Source organism: Rhinolophus sinicus, chromosome 15 (genome assembly GCF_057876585.1).
Source record: "Rhinolophus sinicus isolate RSI-liver-muscle chromosome 15, RSI-T2T, whole genome shotgun sequence".
Taxonomy (NCBI): Eukaryota; Metazoa; Chordata; class Mammalia; order Chiroptera; family Rhinolophidae; genus Rhinolophus; species Rhinolophus sinicus.
This window is the reverse complement of record NC_142515.1, coordinates 113,900,878-113,921,038: the sequence shown is the minus strand read 5'-3', so window position 1 is coordinate 113,921,038 and position 20,161 is coordinate 113,900,878. Positions and strand designations below refer to the sequence as shown.

The 20,161-nt window shown below is 39.1% G+C and overlaps 1 protein-coding gene across 3 annotated transcripts in view; it reads left to right on the top strand.

Moving 5' to 3' along the window:
- ARHGAP10 (Rho GTPase activating protein 10) overlaps positions 1 to 20,161 on the top strand; it is a 244,328-nt gene that overhangs the window by 209,690 nt on the left and 14,477 nt on the right. For all 3 annotated transcript variants that reach the window (XM_074338459.2, XM_074338458.2, XM_019730730.3), the window contains one exon: positions 14,887 to 15,034. In XM_074338459.2, coding sequence (XP_074194560.1) covers positions 14,887 to 15,034 — 148 coding nt within the window. The remainder of the gene's footprint in view (positions 1 to 14,886; positions 15,035 to 20,161) is intronic.

Here is a 20,161-nt window from a genome sequence, read left to right as displayed (position 1 = left end):
AAATACAGAACTGTTTCTGTGGTGAAAATAAGTTCATGGCAGGTAACTCGAATTTACAGAAGAGAGAAAAACTCTTTAAAGCTTGTCTCCCCGTGGTGTGGGTTTTTTGCTTCACTTCTAATAGCTTTTATTTTAATTTCTAGTTCTGAATTCAAGCAGCTGTCACTCTCTTTATAGCCCTCTTTGAAACGCTTACAGCGTAGGAGGTAGCCGGGCTGTCTAAGAAACATCTTTTCAAACCAACCCAAGTATTGTTTATCCTGAATGAAATAGAATTTTTTAAGGCTGTCAAGAGTGACTGATTTGAAACATTTTCTTTGGTAGCCAGGAAGATGAGCAGAAATCTTGAAGGGGAGGGTATTATCTCAGCATGGCCGATTCCAAGTGACTTCCATCACTCAGAAAACTCTTAGGGACTAGGATAAAAATTACCACGGAATGAGAATGCTGTTGACAATTAATATAACCAAACAAACCTGCGGCCATTTAATTTTTACTTACTGCATCTCTATCAGCTCTGGAGGAAAAAGAAACAATGTGAGATTGAGTCACTGTGGAGGAGACTCCCGTAACTACTTGTCTAGTTGCCTTTGATGAGCTCTGGGGAGCAACTTTACAGCTGGGTTCCCTTGGAATGCTCGTTCTGCTTTCCATGGCCTTCCTGTGTACCTTCTGAGCAGTATTTAGGAGTCCAGTGTCACCCTCGGATTAAAAAAAAAAAAAAATCTTTCATCTTATTAAAATGAATTCCTGGGCTGACATTCTGTCTGTGCTAATAGTCTTTAAAACCAGCAGCATGATGTTTTGGGCTTAAAATGTGTTTATGATCATTATTTTTCTCTCTGGTTTGGAATAGAAAGGGTGATTTATTTAGATATCTGACTATTGATTATCTTAATGCTATACTCTTATTTTCTTAAACTTTTTAATAGTTAATGTGAAAACAGGTCATAAAATCTGGAGTGTAATAATAGCGAACAGTTACATACACCATAGTATAGGCCAGGTCCTGTGTTTAGCAATATTTATTAAAGTTATATAATCCTCATGACGATCCTTTAGGTTTATTGTTATCTCTATTTTATAGCCCAGACAGAAAGGGTGAATAACTCACCCAGGTCTCACAGCTGGTGAGTGACAAAGCCTGGACTGAACCCAGGCAGTCTGACCCTAGCATTTGGGTTTCTTACCTCCCTTTAAAGGGCGAAACACAAATACCGCAGCAAAGTCAGAGATAGTCTGTGCATTTAAAACAGTATGTTGATATATTCATTTTTTAATTTTAAGAATGATTCTTCAATTTTTTAATTTTAGAAAGTGCATAGTTGTATTGTAAGGGAATCAGACTTAATGGTCTTGATGAAGGAGAAGAAAGAGCCAGAGATGAGTATGGTTTTAAACCTGGGACACAAGATGCTATGGGCCCTCCGGGAGAAAAGAGGATGCTGACTTTTATGGACAGGTGGGAGGGAAAACAATCATTTTATTTCAATGATAGATTTATTTCCTCGTGATTTTTGCAACCATTTGGTCTTAGGTTAGTTGTGGTGTGGCTATCTCAGGTACGTGATGACTTAATAGGTTGTTAGAAATGTGTGTAACATGTAATCAGGAATTTGATGCTGCCTGAATATACTGGATTTTGCTGTTATTTTTATCTCCTCTCTTTAATTAAACATTAAAAACAAACAAACACAGATTGCATTCCATGGTTTGAATGTATAGAATGATACAACGTGAAAAGTCTCCATTCCATCCCATCAGCTTGTTTCTTGCAGCCTAGTACCTCTGCAAAGCCAATCTGTGACCACTGATAGCAATAGATTGGGCCACGTAAACGTGCCATCTTTTAATCCCAAAGTTATGTAACATCAGCAATTTCAAGGTTTTTTTTTGTTTTTCATTTAGGAAGTCAAACATAGTAAAGTATCAGGAATTTCACGTAGTTAAATCTTTTCAGAATTGAGATTCAGATTGGACCGCTAACCACTGTTATGAGTAGGGTTGTATCCATGAGAGCTGCTCTTTGTGTAAGTCAAAAATGATGGAATAGCAACAGTTTCATGTGGTTCAACCCACAGTTTCTTATTTAACCTTCCAGAATTCTTTGTGTATGTATAAGCAAATATGAATAGAAACCCTCACATACCCCCGTGTGCACCCAAAAGCTAGCTGTGTATTTTAGAAATTCTACAGCATATTTTGTGTTGCTTTCCATGTCAGTATGAAGAGCGCTCCCATCCTTTTTTCACTGCCATGTAGTGTTGTGTGGTCTGTTGTGTGGATGACCCTCGTACAGGGGCTTTGCGTTCTACAGCCAAACACGAGCGGATGGTGCAGGTCCCTTACTAACCACACACGGACGTCTTACCTTCCAATGATAAAAGTGTTTCCACAGAAACAACACAAATGGCATGCTTTTGAATGAATAAAGCAAGTTAGGAAACAGAATTTTCAGAATAATCTCACTTCTAAAAGAAAAATTATGTAAATAGATGTATACGCATAGAAATAATTTTTGGAGGGATGTTAATCAGTTATGGCAACGATTATCCTTAGGGAGTGAGTATGTGGTGATTTTCTCCTTTGTATATACCATGTTTCCCCCCAAGTAAGACCTAGCCGGACAATCAGCTCTAATGCGTCTTTTGGAGCAAAAATTATATTAAAATAAGACCGAGTCTTATATAATATCATATCATATCATATAATACTGGGTCTTAATTTTTGCTCCAAAAGAGGCATTAGAGCTTATTGTCTGGCTAGGTCTTAGTTTCGGGGAAACAGTACGCAAATCTGTATTTCTTACTTTTTCATAAAGAATATTCGTTGTTGTACATACATGTGCATATACATATAAAGGCCTACACACATATAGTATACATACCTATTTTATGTATTTACATTACAGAAGTTCAGCTTAATGCTGATGCAAGCTGTGCTTCATACTTGAAGGAGGAAGAACGAGGCAGAGCCCTAGAAAGGAGGTTCTAGAGTCCCTCTAGTGAGTTAACCTGGAGAGTTTTCATGGACACCATGTTGACAATGGGTAGCTCTTGCTGGTTTGTGGTTTCCTGTTAGATCCAGTATATCTTTCACCTTCTATTTGGGCTACTCTCTCAGAGGCACATTGTCCTAGCATTTTGGGGACCACAATCCCTGGAAATACTTAGGCAGCAGAGTTTTATTAGTGGTAAAATTATTTGTGGTTTAAGTTTGCATTTGAACTAACCTGGATTTAAATCTCTGTCATCTCTTGCTGTCTTTTATGATCTCGGCAAATTCCCCCTTAAGCCTCATGAGTTTGGGGCAATACAATTTCAAGTGATTTTTGCCAAGAACAAATGAATTAATGGCTGTAAACCACCCAATATGTAGTAAATGCTCCAGGATTTTAGCTTATATTTTTTTTGAGGGCCTGTTTTATGAAGTAGAGGGCTTGAAATAGACTTTCATAAAGAACAAAGCTTAGTTTTTCAGTTTGGGTTATTTCAATCCAGAGTAATTCCTAGGCGTTTTGGTTGCTAGAGTCTTAATCTGGCAATTGATACTAATTAATATTCTGTATGTGAGGAGAATAGCGGAGCAGGAGGAGGACAGGTAAACACCTAGCTGGGAGTCCAGCAGCCCTCACTGCCTCAGCTGGGCTGGAGTTTGTGTTCTGAGCACCATGCCTTAAATTTTCTGAGCTGTCAGTGTGTCAGCCTTCTCTAAAAGTTTATGGAAGACGGTATCTGATTACTTTTTGGTTCTGAAGCATAACAGTACATTGTTGCTGTATTTTTTCTTTGTTTATGTAGGCAGAAATCTCAGTCTGTAAATAATGCCTCAGGACTGTGATTATGATAGAAAAGTGCTCTCTGCTTTATAGACTAAAGCAATTTGCTTTGACTTCTATTGACATTGCAACTGCACTGGTCTTATTCCTTTTCTAATTGAATTACTACTGACTTCCATTGACTTGCAAGTAAGAGGTGGTTGCTGGAGTTGTAACCTAGTGCTTATTAGCCGCTGTCCAAACAGACTTTGCGTTTTATGTCAGGTGGTTATAGCACAGGTGATGCCCTCATCACCTTTTCCTAGCACACACTTTTGGCATATCTTAGCTGTCCAGTAGCTTTTTTGGACAAGCATTATGCTTTATTTTTTAAAAAATAAATTTTTGGACAGTAGAAAATCTGTATAATTGTATGGCAATTTCATTACATCTTTTCATGCCTTAATGTGACATTTTAATTTATAGTGCAGGAGTTGCCTTTTCTCTTACTCAGTTTTGTGTGTGTGTATGTGTTGGGGGATATAGTTTTGTTCCTGTGCTTTTGGGATTGGGGGTGAGAAGTTAATCCACGGAGAGTCACACTTTCCTTTCTTAGTCAAGATTCCAGCTAGAGAAATTATATTACCTGAGTGAATTATTCTCTTCTAGCCACTGACTGTCATAGATCTGCTTGTTAGTGTTAGCTTCCTTGTTTTTTTTTGATAAGGGCAAAATGGAAGGAGAGGAACTGGGACATCTTGCTCCCTACCCAGCATGACATTGCTTTCACTTGCAATGGAACTGAGAATTGGGGTAAGTGGGACTTGAGGAACCTTTCCTTCCACTTGGCGATTATAACCTGTCTCTCAGGGCACCTCCCACTGCTGAGAAACACAATTAGCTTTCTTTCCTTAATGGGCAGGTGGCAGGGTTAATTTGTTATTCCCCCTCCCCTTTTTTCCCTAATGTAAAACTTAGAATCTAGTCTATATTTTAACAGTAATCATTTACCACCTACTACTCTGTGGGCAGTAAAGAACTCCCTTTGAGTGGTAGGGTTGGATTCACTTTTCAAAGAAAGATAACCAATTACATTAGCAATTTTAAAAGTCCAATTTTAAAGTCAAACTTTGACTTCCTTAATCTATCTTTATTATTCTAATTGGTTTAAGAAAGGAAGTGTGGGTGTGTGTACTTTTCCAATTAAGGAAAACTAATGTGTAAGATAATATGTAAGTCTTCTGGCCTGTGTTTTGAGAAGGATGGTAATAGATACCTGGATTGAAAAATATATCACCTTTAATTTTCATCTTATTTTGAACCTTTTCTAAAGTTCTTACCTGTTTAATGCCACCACTGATGGTGCCTCATAAAGCAAGTCACTGCCATTATTTGGCCATTTTAGTTCAAGTAAATTAGAATATGGAAGGATGGGAAGGGAGTGCTGGATTTTCTTTGGCTGCTCAGGTGTCAGCTGGGTTTTGGAGCTGACCATTCCTCTTCTCAGGCCTGCTGCCCACAGACTGCCCTGCTGTGTGCCAGTCGTTCTGTTTGTATACTGCAGCTTCTAGTCAGAGAAGGTCTTAGAATTCCAGGAGATTCTGGCCCCGTCAAGCATCAGAATAGGTTGTGAAGAAACAAGCCTGTTCACTCCTCTTCAACAACCAAGGAGTGGCCTCCATGGATGAAACAGTCTTAGACAATCCAACTAAGCAAGACAGGGGGTTCTGTGTTGTTTGGATGTGGCCATTTCCCGTTTTCTCAGTCTTGCAGTAAAGTTGGGTATCTGGCTACTCTGGTGCTTGTAAGTCAATAATTGTGGAAATGCTCGTGCTAAGGACAAGATGCTTTATTTATACAGGTCCTTTCCATGTTTGTTTTTCAGCATTAGGTTTTACAATGTCAAGTTCAACAGCATATTGAGCTGAGGGGAGGGAAAACATACATGTTGGCTTATCCTAATTTACACTAGTCAGTGCAGCATTAGAAACCAGTTTTGATGTGGTAAAATATAGCAACTCAGACTTTATTTTAGCAAAGTAGAAATTATGTCAGAATATATATGAAATGAGTTTGGGAGCCCTGTTCTGGATACTAAGCACTCTTCTCCATCTTAGTACACTTTATATGTCCTAGGTAACATTTGGAGGAAAGACCGCTATGGCTCGAAGGAGATTTTATCGATGTTGTAATAGCTGCCACATGGAGGAAACTAGGGCAGCATGAACATTTGCTGCTTAGTTCAAAGGTTATATTTTGAATAGGCTTCTATCAGTTAGCAAAACAAACACATAAAACTCTGCTACTGCACCATTTTATAATCCCCTTAGTTTCAAGCTTCTTTCTGTCAACTTCATTCCCAGAGCTGTTAGTCTGCTACTCTTTTACCCAGCGAATATTTATCTTTGAGGATATCTATTGTCTCTTCCTCACCTCCTGAGCCTTCTCCAGCTTCAGACTTTAAGCCTGAATTTTTGGTGCTCTTGCCTTCCTTGGGTGGAGCATCATGAGAGCAGACACACCAAGTGGGCAAAGAAGAAACTGAATTACTCTAAGCAAGACATGACAGGTTATTATGGGGCAGCCCAATTTTAAAAGGTAGAAAATACAGAATGACAGTAGAATGAATCCAGGCACAAGGGGGAGGGGTAACGAGAACAGCTTTGTTCACCACTGCTGCTAAAAGAGTCCACCTAATTTTAGTTGAAGCTACCCTCTAAAGCAAAATATATTATGTTTAGTTTTGAGATTTTATTTCTCTGTACTTAGGGTGAGTTTTTAAATATGTCAAATACTCTTTCTCATCAATTGTCCACTGTGATTTGGGAGATGTTTTTTCCTAGAAAGTCTTACATACCAATAGATAATGAAATTAATAGTTAAGCATATTAGCTTTTAACTTTATGGAATAGTCTGTATGTATTAACTAGTATACAAGTAATCCCTGTTGAGTGACTACACTAAAATAACAGACATCAAATATATTTCTGCAGATTTTATTTTATTGAGAGTTCACCCTGACTGAATTGAATTTCAGTATTTAAATAGTCATGATGACTCTTCACTGATAATAATTAGGAAAATTATTTAAATATGGCATTAAAATGTTCTGAACTTCTTGTTTTTCTTATATTTTTCTTTGGTATTGTTTGCTCTTTTACAAATTTTGATATGAAATATTTTTATTGTCTTGTAAACCTATCTTAATATCCATTGTGATTCTCTATTTAACCTCACTTAGTTTATCAGCATATGGAAATTGTAACATCTGCCTTTTGTTTATTACATTCTAAATATTTTTCAATTTTGGCCTGAGAATGTGTTCTCTGGTATGCATAATATTTATTTTTGGAATTTTTTAAGACTTTAGTCTTCCTTCATAAATATTCTATGTGTTTTTGAAAATAACATGTATCCTTTATTTATTACAAGGTGTGTGTGTATGTGTGTAATATAGATCAGCTTTGTATTATTGATTACAGAGCTCTTTTTTTACTGCTATGCATGATAGCAGTATCTGAGAGGAGTGTGTTTAAATCTCCAATTACAATTGTTAATTCTTCTGTTTTTCCTTATAGTTCTATTTTTAACTTGGGGCTGTATCATTAGGTGCCTTTCTTGTTCGATCATCTTGTCCCTTTAACAGTATAAAATATCTCTGTCTCTCATGCATTTTATTAAGATCATTATGTTTCTTTTGGTTCATACTTGCCTAGTATATCTATTTTTTATTTATTTAAAAAAATTTTTCAGCTTTTGTCTTTTTTTTAAGCATGTTTCTTTTAGTAAACATATTATTGGATTTAAAATATATATATTTGGAGAGTCACTGTTTCTTAATTAGTGAGTTTAATCCATATATATATGGATTACTATATATATAGTAATTACCATTATGTTAGGATTTCTGTCATTTTATAATTTTTATTTAATGAATTTTGATATTTTTTTTTCTTTTCTATTTTCTCTTCAAAACAAATGTTCTTCTATTTCCAATGATACATATTCCGTTTTGCTTTTAAGGTTTCCCTTATTTGGGGTTGAGGACTTATAATCTCATTTATCGATTTTTTAAACTAAATTAGTTACATTTTTCTCTCCACCCCAATAAGAAATAATTTAATGGACTCGCATCTCCCTCTGGGCTGTCTACCCCTGCCATGTTGATATTTTCCAGAATTTTGGTTCTGGATCAACTTGGTTATGTTTTTACCTTTCCTTTTTAGAAGATAAAAACAGACATTATCAAATTTGTTGACAATATCTTATTCTTTGATTTAAATACTTGAAAAAAATTTTTAAGAGTTATCAATATAGTTCTTTGTGTGGAAACCTTGGACATTTTTATGTCTAATAATATTTTTGTTATGGGCTCATGTTTGGCAGTTTGAATATTTAATTCTATGCTCAAAATTCTTTAATACTGTAAAAATATTACTTCAGTATTGTTCATTCAGTGTTGCTGTTGAAAACACGGTGTCAATCTGGTTCCTTTTTGTATGATCTGCTCTTTCTATATAAATGTTTGTTTTTTGTATTTGACATTTTAAAATTTTGCAATAATGTGTCTTATGTATAGTATTTTCTTTATTCCCCTGTTCTGTGTCCTTTGGATTGAGGTCTTTGAAGTTTCTTTAATTTTGAGGAATTGGTCATTATGTCTTTAAATAGTTCTTCCTCTCATTTTATTTCTTCTTCTGGGACCTGGATATTGGCAATTTCACTTCTTTTGTACATATTATAAATCTCTGCATCTCTGATTTTTTTGTTGTTGTTGTATTTACTGTCAGTTTTATTTGTGTTCTTAGAATTGTGGTTTACAAGTCGACCATGAAAGAGGATTTTGTTATGTGTTCATGTGGTGAGTTGGAGCCTCTGTCTCTCCCTCTTTTTTCTACTCCCTTTCTGGCTCCTGCCTCCAGCAGTTTCACCTAGGTGCTTTGATTCAGAACCAGGTCCTATTATTCCTGCACATAAATCTCACTTGGCAGATGGGAAGAGTGAGCATGTCAAATCCAGTTCCCTGGGAAAGAGGGGAATTTGGTCATAGATTTTTGGTGTCCAGTTAGTGTCTCCCAAACCCTAGTTCCACGTGGAGAGCGTGTTTTAGCCCCGCTACCTGGTATATTGTAGGTATATTGTAGTAGGATGCCGCAGGATTTAAAGGACTGGCTTGTTCTGTTGGATTTCCTAGGTTCTGGAGACAGTAGACCTTCGTTTTCCCCTTGACCTCGGAAACAATGTTTCCTTTCTGTTTCACAGAGATGCGTAACAGTTTTTTAGTGCAGTTATATCTTTTTATTTTTAAAATGTCATTTTATCATGTTGTTCTTGTTGGACATACATGGGAAGAGGACTAGCTTTTACTGTGTTGTAAGTTTGTAAGTGCAATTAATTTGTTCTCAGTAAATCTTTCTTTCATTTTAGTGATTAACTGTTTGATATTTAGAGGCATCTATGATTATCCTGACCTGACAGGAAGTATTTGTGTGCCAATGGAACTGCAGGAGTTGTCTGCTGGTGAATTCCAGTTAACCAAATACGTAACTGTGAAGTTTGTTAGAATTACGTTCAGCTAATAAATTATATCTCTCCCTCCTTCCGTCCCTCCCTCTCGCTGTTTTCTTTCCTCTTCTTTTTCCTTCTTCCTTCTGTTAATACATACGCCAGTGTGTTTAAGAGAGGGAAACATGGGATAGCTTTGCTTCTGCGGAGACAATCCGTTTCTGAGAAATAACAGAAACCTTCTATGGTTTCATACCATAGCCACACATTTTATGCAAAGTGAAAAGCAGCTGGTAAGGGATTCAAAGGGAACTAGCTCTGACTTCTTAACTGTTAGAAAATATGAGAGGAAGACAACAAAGAAATGAATGAAACGGAGGGAAAACTCAAAGCCTTATGCCCTCCAACACTGCAAAACCACTTCTATTTAAGTGAAATGACCAGAAGATGGACGGAGAGTATGTATACCTTACTGTTATTCGAAGAAGAAAGGTCAATTAACTAGATGAACATCCTCTAAATTGTTAGATGTGACAGAATTATCAAGTTCTTATTCCCTCTTCTTGCTCTAATTTTCTGCCAGTCTTTGAGGATTGTTTTAGTCTGAAATCTAGCCTGAAAATCAATAAAACACCTGTTCATGTGCTCAGGGTCATAAAGAAATCAGACTAAATAGTGTAATCCAGTAGCTGTCATGAAAGGCATGTGCTCTTGAGTGCATTTTTGTCCAGTTTTTATGAGAATCTATGTCTGTGGGGGAATCGTAAATATTTGTGAAATAACACTTCTCTGTATTTAAAATAACAGCAGCAATAACCAGCCCACGCTGCTTTGAGTAGAAGCCTGCTCCTTACGTCTGAGGTTCCTCCAAAGTTCTCTGACATTTCTGTATTTTCTCTTTTCTTCGCTCCATCCAATGCCATGACTTCAGCTCTGTCTATATGATTCTCAGATCAATGAAACTGTCTCAGACCTCTCTCCTGAGCTCTGTGGTTGTATAACCAACTCTCCTCTAGATATTTTTCACCTGGATTTTTTATTGACGCCTCAAGCCCAAGATGTTTACAACTGGTGTTAATGTCTCCCATACCCAATATACTCCTTGTTTTTATTTTTTATTTGCTCTTCCAACTACTTGGTCCACCATTCACCCAGTTACGTAAGCCAAGAACTTGAAGGTCATCTTAGGTTCCCCTTTCCCCCTTCATCTTCATTCATAGACTTCTAATGACTGTAGTATCTGAATACCTTTGAATCTATTCTCTTGATCGTATCACTTTCCTACTTAATTCCTGTAATAACTTCCCAGTGCCTACAAAATAAACTTAGATACCTACTTTTTGCCTTTGACCCTGTTCTCCAGCCAGATCCAATAACCTGGGGCTCTGAGACCTGCCATATTTTTTCTTACTTCTATGCTTTTAGTTTTGATCTTTTCTCTCCACGGGGCCTTTGCTTGAAAGTCTGGCAATAATGTCTTCCTCTTCCTGTTGCCTGACTCTCCTGTCTTTCTCCCCCACCACTGGCATGTTTGGGAATTCCTTTCTCTGGGTCTCGAAACTCCTTGATACAAACATATTACAGTATGTGCCCACTTCTGCTGTGTTTGTCTTTTATCTGACTCTTCTACACTATGTGGGAAGCACCTTCGGCTTAGGGACTGATTCTTCACCTTTATAATTCAGCATCCGTGACGTGCCTTGTATATAAGTACCAGCTCAGTTAATGTTGTTTCTTGAATAAAGAGAGTTAGAAAATGTATGTGGCTTGAAAGGGGAGAGGATGCTAATTGGAAGCTGTGTACAGATTGTGTAGAAATACTTTGAGGTTTGCAGATTGTTTCTGTTCTGAATGCCCAGAAGCACTGGCTTTCCATGTTCGTGATATTTTGTGTGGCAGCGAGTGCACAGTCGGTGTTTCCTGAAGACTCCTGCTTTGCCTGGCACTGCAACGTGTTCTTTAAGGATTACCAAGACTGACACATGATCTCTACCCTCAAAAAATGTGGAATGGAAATGGCGACCTAAAACCAGGTCACGAAACCGCTCGATGACAGTGAAATGCAAACTGGATTTTTGCTTATAGTTGTGTGAAAGGAGAGAAGAAGCAGTAAAAAGGTGGTTGGCCAGTGCTTCGTGGCGAAGGTGGGAATTAGGCTGGATGTTGTGGGGAAGTCGTTTGCTCTTCTAGAGGGTGGTAGTTCTGTTTCTAAGGAGTTTCTTGTCTTGAAGTCCTTCAGCACCGTTTTTGTTCGCTTAACCTGGAACAACCTCGTTCCTCACAGGTGATTTGCCTGAGATGCCTGTTAAAGGGTTACACCTAAGAAGAAGTGGTGTGACCCTCAAGAGAAATGGAAGGTGAAAAACGAGGAGGGTATCCGACCTTCATTCTCACATACGAATTCAAATCTTCATTGCACACATCACTGAGCATAGAGTTTTTTATAGTGGTATTATTTTCATGCTAGTTAAAAAGTAGTAATTTGATTTTGGCAAACTAAAGCTTCAGAAATGGTTGCAAGTACTTAATGGTTCTGTGCTTGGTGTTTGTGTTCCTTTGAATTCAGTGATTCTGAAGTAGATAAGCTCATTCCTGAATAGTGAAGGAGAAAGGAATTTTGTGCGCACGGAAGGCAGGGTGAGGTATCGCTTCGTGTGATCAGTTTGTGTAAACATATTCCTTTCTGCCAATATTCTTTTCACTTGAGGGTTTAGATTGCCACTGTTTGACAGGAAGGAAGACAGAAATGTTCCTAATAGAATGATTTAATATGTTAAATGGCGATTTGTGCTGTGTCAGTCGGCTTGGGGAAAGGATTCCAGGCAGCGTGATGAGCTAGTGTATCTTGTAAAAACCTTTCAGCCTCTCTTGAAAGTAGCCTTAGACCCGTGCTCTCCAGTTCCCCAAACTTGCCTCCCATTGACAGGTTTCTCCGTGTGGGAGTGAATCAGGCAGTAAGGTCCAGGACTCTGACAGGCTGCTTTTGCGGTGTCCTGCTCTGCCCTGCAGCCAGGGAACGGGGCCCAGGGAACTGAGGGCCAGGAGCCAGCCTCCTGAAGCCAGGAAGCTGCTTGTGTCTGACTCACTGTCGAGGTTATCCCGTCAGCTTCAGAACTGGTCATACTCTGCTGCTTCTAGCCAAGCCCTGAATGGGCAGCTGCTGTGCACGTAATGCACAGGAATTTACTTTAGACCCTGTGCTGGGCTTACATTGGAGACTCTCTTAACTTTGAAGGGAGTCATTGCTCGTGATGAATGAGGGGTACAGGGGAAGGGCCTGGGAAAACTGGAGTTCCAGTCCCTTGTTCTTAGCCTCATTTGCAAAAAAGAACTGGATGGGTTTGAGCCATCCAGGTGTATAAGGGAAGCAGTAGCCTTTGTTTCCAAGTGGGCGAAATATCCCAATATCCCAGAATGAAAATAAATCAAAAGGAAATCATAGTGGTCCATCGTTGGGTTTCAGTTCGTTTGTCTGAAAATTGGCCCTTCCATTTGGGGCTGAATTATTCCAATTTGCTAACCACTTTTGGAGTGACGTGTTGCAAAAAAAGTGACTTCCCTGAAAGAGGAATCATACAGTATTCTCGACTGTATACTTATGAGTGGGGACAGAGCAGGGTTTTATGGGAGATTTAGGCCAAGGTGAAGAAGACCTGCCCATAGAGATTGTGTTTATCTCTTGTGCCACCATAGCTTCCACCCTTCCTGACAGCACACTTATGAAAAGAAAAGGCTCAGAAAACTCTTCCTTACCAGAATCCTCTGCACAGGATCATCTATGTATCCCCCTGTTAATTCCCCGGAAAGAATTCCTTCTTTCCGCCATCACCACCATGCTAAGTCCCACTTCTCTGAATTCAGCTTTTCTAGATCCCCATTTCTAAGATTTTAGCCTTAGTTGTAACGTGGGTCAGAGTTAAATAAGAATTATTTCATGTGGTCAATTTTCAGAATTCACGTCTTGGGGTCTAGCTTAACCAGAGCCCAGAATTTCTCTTGTGCTTTATTATTAATATAAGTAGAACTGAAATCCGTTTAAGATGGTTTTTCTGCGATCAAGTTCCTTGCTGATTATGGCATTTGTGAATACTCAGTTTCCAGGACCCAGGACTGAAGAAAAATGTAAGTTTAGTCAGCCAGAAGCTAGCTGTGTTTTGGGGTGTAGATGCCTTCCTCCCCCCACCCCCTGTCGTATATCACCTGCTTCCATGTAGCAGTTTGTTGACCAACTATTATCACCCATCACCTATAAAATCAAGGCCAAGTCCGTGCCTTCTGCAAGGTGCTTCGGCACAGCTAATGTTTAATGGGGAGTCAGTCTAGCTGAGGGCTCCCAGCTCTGATGGGTACTGTTTAGGTAACTGGGATACTGTAATGGCAAGAAGGCCATTTGCCAGAGGGTAAGGGGGGTGGGGGTGGGGGGTGGGAGATGAGGGTAAGGGGGATCGAATATATGGTGATGGAAGGAGAACTGACTCTGGGTGATGAACACACAATGGGATTTATAGATGATGTAATACAGAATTGTACACCTGAAATCTATGTAATTTTACTAACAATTGTCACCCCAATAAATTTAATAAAATAAAATTAAAAAAAAAAAAAAAAGGCCATTTGAGGGAAACAGCTGTTCTTGGGGGCTCTCTTTTCCATTTTCTGCATTTCTATCCAAGCCCATAATGTACACAAATGATACTAAATGCTTGTCACAAAGTCACCCCCAGTAAAATTTAATTTAAAGAAAAATGGCCCCCTGTGAATGAATCATGCAGTCCATGTAAGAAATGCCTTTTAGTTTTGGTTTAAAGTCATCCTCTGGAGTCACTGCAGGGGCCTGGTTCTTAATACCATGTTTCCCCTAAAATAAGACCTAGCCTGACAATTAGCTCTAATGCGCCTTTTGGAGCAAAAATTAATATAAAATCCTGTCTTATATTATAGTAAAATAAGACCCGGTCTTATAGTATTAATTTTTGCTCCAAAAGACGCATCAGAGCTGATGGTCCGGCCAGGTCTTATTTTCGGGGCAACACCGTATAACATGCTGCCTAATGTTCACAGAGAAATGGAAGTTTCAGTCTGTCCAGGATTTTAATAAATTAGGCTATTCAATCGTAATCCAGCTCAGAAGACTAGGTCCCTTTAGAGTTGTTTAATTTATTAAGCACTAAGTGGTGACTGCCAGTGGCTTAAAGAAGCATCAGGTGACAAGAAACGGGGAGGTTGGACCCTGCGGGGCTGGTGCACTGCTCTGAATTGTTCTTGAGGTTGTCATCATGATTTACATCAGTGATCCTCACAGATTAGGAAGTCACTGTGGCCCCATTAAGGCTTTCATCTTCCATTTGATCTGATTTTGATGATTGTATTTTCTCATGGGGAAAACAGTCCTCAGTGTGTATCACCTATGATATATTTTAAGTATCTTTGATTAAAACAAAACAAAAAAACACAACAAAATCTTTAAAGACAGGACACCCAGATACTCTCAGGCTGAATTGTAAATGTAATTTAGGATTTAATTTGATTGACTAATCAAGTAATACCGTATAATTATTGGTGGAGTTATTTTTTTCTCCTCTGAGTATTTGTTTGAAAGTTGACACCTTCTTTTCCCTCCCTAGGCGACAGTCCTCACCCTGCTAAGGAGGACACCCCTACCAGCAGTCTCGACTCACTTTCCTCCCCGTCTCCCACGACCGCAACTGTCCATGGGCCTCCTGGAACAGACAAAAACCACCTTCTCGCAGATGGGGACTGGGGATCCACTGCGTAAGTCACTGAGCTTCTGTCTGGTGTTGAGGGAAGGAAGGCCGTGCCCTTCATTTTGAAGTTTACATGGCCAGTGGGTACTGGTGCCATTGCAGCTGAGGAACTTTGTTCTCTAATCCGTGGGGCTGTCCAAGGGCGAAGGGCCCATAGAAAAGGCCTTTCCTGAGCAGCTTTTGTGTGTTCCCTGTATGGAAAGGGTGGGTGAGTGCTAATTCAAATCTGTTTTAAGTTCAATCCGTGGCAGTTTGGGGTTGCGCAAAGGAAATGTGTTATTGTCCTACTCAGGATGTTTTCTCCCCAGTTAAGCAAACTTTCAGCGATACGAGAATGCGTGCATTATGATCAATAAACTGCTGAAACTATCTATAGAATGCTCTTCCAGTTGGATAGATGTTTGAGGGCTTTATGTTAGCATTTGCTCTGTCTACTCCATAGCGCCCTGTATAGTTGACAACTGATGGCTAAAATATCCAATTTTATGTTCGCAGTTTGTTTTAGTGCCAGGCATGTGGAGATCAGCTCAGGTACCTTAGGACAAACAATACCAATACAGACAAAACACCGTGGACCTGATTTGACTACATGAGGGTTTGTCTTTCAGTGTTAACCCAGGATGTGGAGTAAATGCTGGTTGGTGGTGGTTTGGGACATTGGGAAAACATCACATTGCAAACAAATGCTCAGAGAAGAAAAAAAGCGCTCCACGAATAATTACGTGACATCACTTGATTAGTCAATCAAGTTACATCCATAAATACATGTATAATTCATCCTAAGAATATTTAGGTGGCCTGTCTTTAAAGCTAAAAAACAAAAGAAAAAAAAACACCCAGTTTTTAAAAAAATCAAAGTTGCTTAAAATAAATCATAGATAATAATGATGTCATGCGACCCTAGCTGGGCATTCTTGGGACATTAAATGGAATTGGAAAGTGTTCCTCACATTACTTCGCTTTTTATAGCTACTGCTGGATTCACATGAAATCATTATGAACTTATTAAGTATTAAAAGAGGCTGGGAGAAATTTGGTATGCTAAAATGTTGGGGTGATCTGAAGACTTTGAAAATATAATCAAAGTGAAACTCAAAAGTAGGGAATCACATTCTCCAGATGAGATTTCCCCCCCAAGATTTTCATATATGTATATTTATATGCTGAAGATTGATTGTTTTGGATTTAAATTACGTACTACTCAAACGTGCTTGTCATTTTTGCTGTTCTTTTTCCAGAATGAATATACTCTTCACTTTAATACTCTAAGCAACCGTTCTAGGGTACATAGGGACCTAGAATCTGTAATCCTGGCACTCCTGGGTGGAATTTGGTGTGTGTGTGTGAGTGTGTATGAGTGAAAGCAAAAACCAGATGTCCAATGATTTCTCTCAATAAGTGTTTATCGCAGTCAGTGGAGCACAGTTTAGTTAGTCATCCTCCTTCCATAGTGATTCTGTAGAAAAGTGACATTATGAACCACAATATAGCCAATGCTCAATTCACAGCACGTCCATGCCTAAAACATGAAGAGCTTGATATTTTTGGTCATAAATCAAATGAGGAGTGAATTCCCCAGCTTGCTATTCATACACATTTTAAAATGTCATGGAAAGCACTCCAACATTGAGAGGCCAAGAAGGGGGCGGGGGGAATAAGTAGTTTTGAAACAAGTCTGGAAATGAAGAACTTGATTTTTTTCTGTGCGTTAGATAAAATAGATCCATATTTCTCTTAACTACGTAGAATGTTTCTTGTGTATCTCTTAAAGGCTTTACTTATAAGCATGTTTCAGCCCAGATTTACCATTAAGTCGGGGGTGCCTCTCGAACTGGAAAACACATTAGAGTTACCCGTAGACCTTGTTAAACCCACACTGCTAGGCCCCACCCCAGGGTGACTGTTGGGTTTGAGGGGAGCCTGAAAATGTGCGTTTCTAACCTAATCCTGGGCGATGGTTGGCTAACCCTGAACAGACACTTGTCCTTCCAAACCTCTATGGTTCTAGGCATGTGTTGATTATAAACAGCTTTTCTGAGGAGTGTAACTAGGATAAGTAATATCTCGTTCTACTTTTTTCTTTTTAAATTCTCATAGGAGGATGTGTTGTATTCAAGTAGCCCTTATGTGCCACCTGCATATTTTGGTCCTTTCTGCCTGAAATGTCCCCCCTCCTTTTTGACTCAAGACCAATCTAACCTATCTTCAGGGTCTAATTTTGTTTTCACCTTCAGGAAGCTTTCTTGAGTACTCTAGTCTCCAGGAAGATTCTAAATACTACCTTTCTCTGTCTATACCCAATACTTGAGGACAATATTACCTTCCAGTATTAGTTAATATTTACCACTTAGTGTTATTTGGGTGGTGTATGTGTATCTATATGCCTATACCATTGTCAGCATGGCTGGGTTCTGGCGAGAACCCACTTCAGCTGGTAGACTGCTGGCTTTGTGACACTTATAAGGACACTGATCCCATTCACGAAGACCCCACTCATGATCTCACCTAACTCTCATTACCCCCGAAAGGCCCCAGCTCCTCATGCCCTCATCACATGGGAGGGGGTAGGGTTTCAACTTAGAAATTTTTTGGGGACACAAACATTCATTCCATAACACTATCTAATCTTTCCTTCCTGCCAAGGTTGATTGTATCATTCCTGAGGCTAGGAATTGGGTTTTACACTGTTTGAACTTTTTAGTGATATTGACATAGTTATTAATAAATATTTCCCTTTTTAATTATTATGTATTTATAAAATACTTTCCTTTTGGAAATCTCATTTCTTTCTGTACATCATTGAATGCCTCTTAGACAACTCTGTTTGGTTTCTGATCCATTTTCTTTCTAAACATTAAACACTCTTCCTCCAGGAAGTCCACAGAATTAACCTCCCCATTTTCTCTTTGTAGCATTTTTCTTTGTTTCCTTAGCATTTGTAAATTTACTTTTCGTGGTGTGTGTAGTCTGTGTAATTTTTAATCCATTATCCCTGAGTACCAGCTGTGCTGTACAGACTATAGAAGGACCTGAGTACATGTGGATTAAGACCCCTTTGAATACAACCAAAGTTACTATGGGTCATTAGAACTCTACCCAGGGCTTTAAAAAGGAAGCAGTGCCTAGGCTGGTTGGTTTTAATCTAGGGTTGTGACTCTCCATTCCAAAACTTACACTTGCCTTATCTTAGGTCCTGAGAAATGGATTCCAAATGTATGTTGATCACGTGGGACACTCAGTAGCTCTGTTGTACAGAACTGCCATGACCCCACCTACTGGAAAGCAGATTTGCAGAGGAAAACTTACAGAAGCTGAGATTCTGACATAGGCAGTGTGTCAATACAGCTGTAGCCTCTGACAGGTAGAATACAATACAGCAAAATTGGATTTCTTGGGTTTCTGCTGATGTTTATGACTTGTGGGTATTATTCATTGTGGTCAATCAATCTGGCGCTATTACTTACCTGTACACTCAGTAAGGTGAGAGGTGACTGCAGTGCCAGTGGAGAATTGCTAGCTCAGTCTCCTTGGAGGACATTACATCATAGGTCACGGTATTTCAAATGTTCCAAAGTCATTTTCCCCCCAATAAAATAGTTTTCTCTAAACAGGTTTTCTTCACTTGTAAGTGATGGAGCAGGTCCTTGACAAGTAATCCTGTTAAGTTCCCTGCCACAAAAGAAAATCTCTTTTAAGAAATATCAGGCATTGCTGTCTGCTGCTTCTACAGATTTCAAATGAAAAGGAACACCTCCTTTTCTGCCAGTACATTCCCACATTCAAGATGGCGGCATCTTAGAAAACAGCTCTTTGCAGATGGGAATATTGGTACCCCAAGATGCAACTCACTCCGCAGGCTAGGAAAGCAGTACATCCTTCTCTCCTACCTGCTGAGAGGCTTGGCTTAGTTAATCCCAGATGTTCAGGTATTCCTAACACACATGTTCCTGGTGCTGCCTTGCGCCATTGTTCTGTGGAGAGATTCCTACCTATCCAGACCTGAAGCTGGTTGCTTAAAAATCATTAGACAGTAGGCTGTTCTTCCCATGTACAGCTGTGTGCCTGCCATCCATAGACTGTGTGTGCACTCACTGGTAACCATATTTGTTCTTGTCAATGCAATAAATAACTTGCTTCCTTTAAATTGGGCAAACCTATAGAGATTTTCCATAGACACCTACTTGGCGTTTCAAGTTAGTTGACTGTTGCTTTCATGACTGCGTTTCAGAAAAGCCGATTAATTTTGCTGGGAGTTATCAAGGTACCCCTTAAACTTAATTAGTATACCACAACAAGCCATGAATCATTTGTCTAAAACTCAGAAAAATAATCATTTCAGATAATCTTCTAACAAATTTCTATGAAAGTTGACTCATACCTAGAAATTATAAGGTAGAAGTCAGAGGCAAACTTTGTGTTCACCTCTTCCTGATCTGGTTCTTTCCTTTTCCCCTCGCCTCTGTCCCTTCAGGGAGGGTGTCCTCAACCCCACTCCACCCCGCTTCACCTTGTTCGGCCAGGGGTGATCAGTTCACCCTAGAATTTGGTATCTTCTATTTTTACATGTTTTCTTATGATTATTGTTTCGAAAGGAAATGGGGAATTTATCTTTTAAAATTTGTTTTTTTTCACTTCTACTTTATTGCTAACTTGACTTAAAATGAACACGTAATTGCTTTTATAACACGGGGAGGAAAGCTATGCAGATTTAAAAAGAGATTAGAAGAGAGTGATACTTAACCCAAAGGAACGTCTTGCCCGTCCTAGGAATTTCCAGCATGTTTCCTGGTTAGTATGGACATCATATCCTAACAAGGTTATACCTTTGCTCTGCTCACCTGCAGATTGGTCCTAGTTACAGACCATGGCTGGTAACACTGACCGAGATCTCTAGTAGAGTTAACGCCTTCATTTGGAGGGATGTACTCTCTGGTGCTGGGTTCTGTGAAGACAGATTTGGAAGCCAGTCCCCTCTCCCATTCCTAAGTGAGCGCCAAAGTCCCTGGGTGGTTTCAGGAGGATTGAGGTCTAAGATAGCTCTAGTGTAAGGAAGAACAGGGCCAAATGAGTAGGAGGAACAAGTCACCTTGCTGTGAGCCTGCAGTTATCTTGTGAATTCTGCTCGGAAGTTATC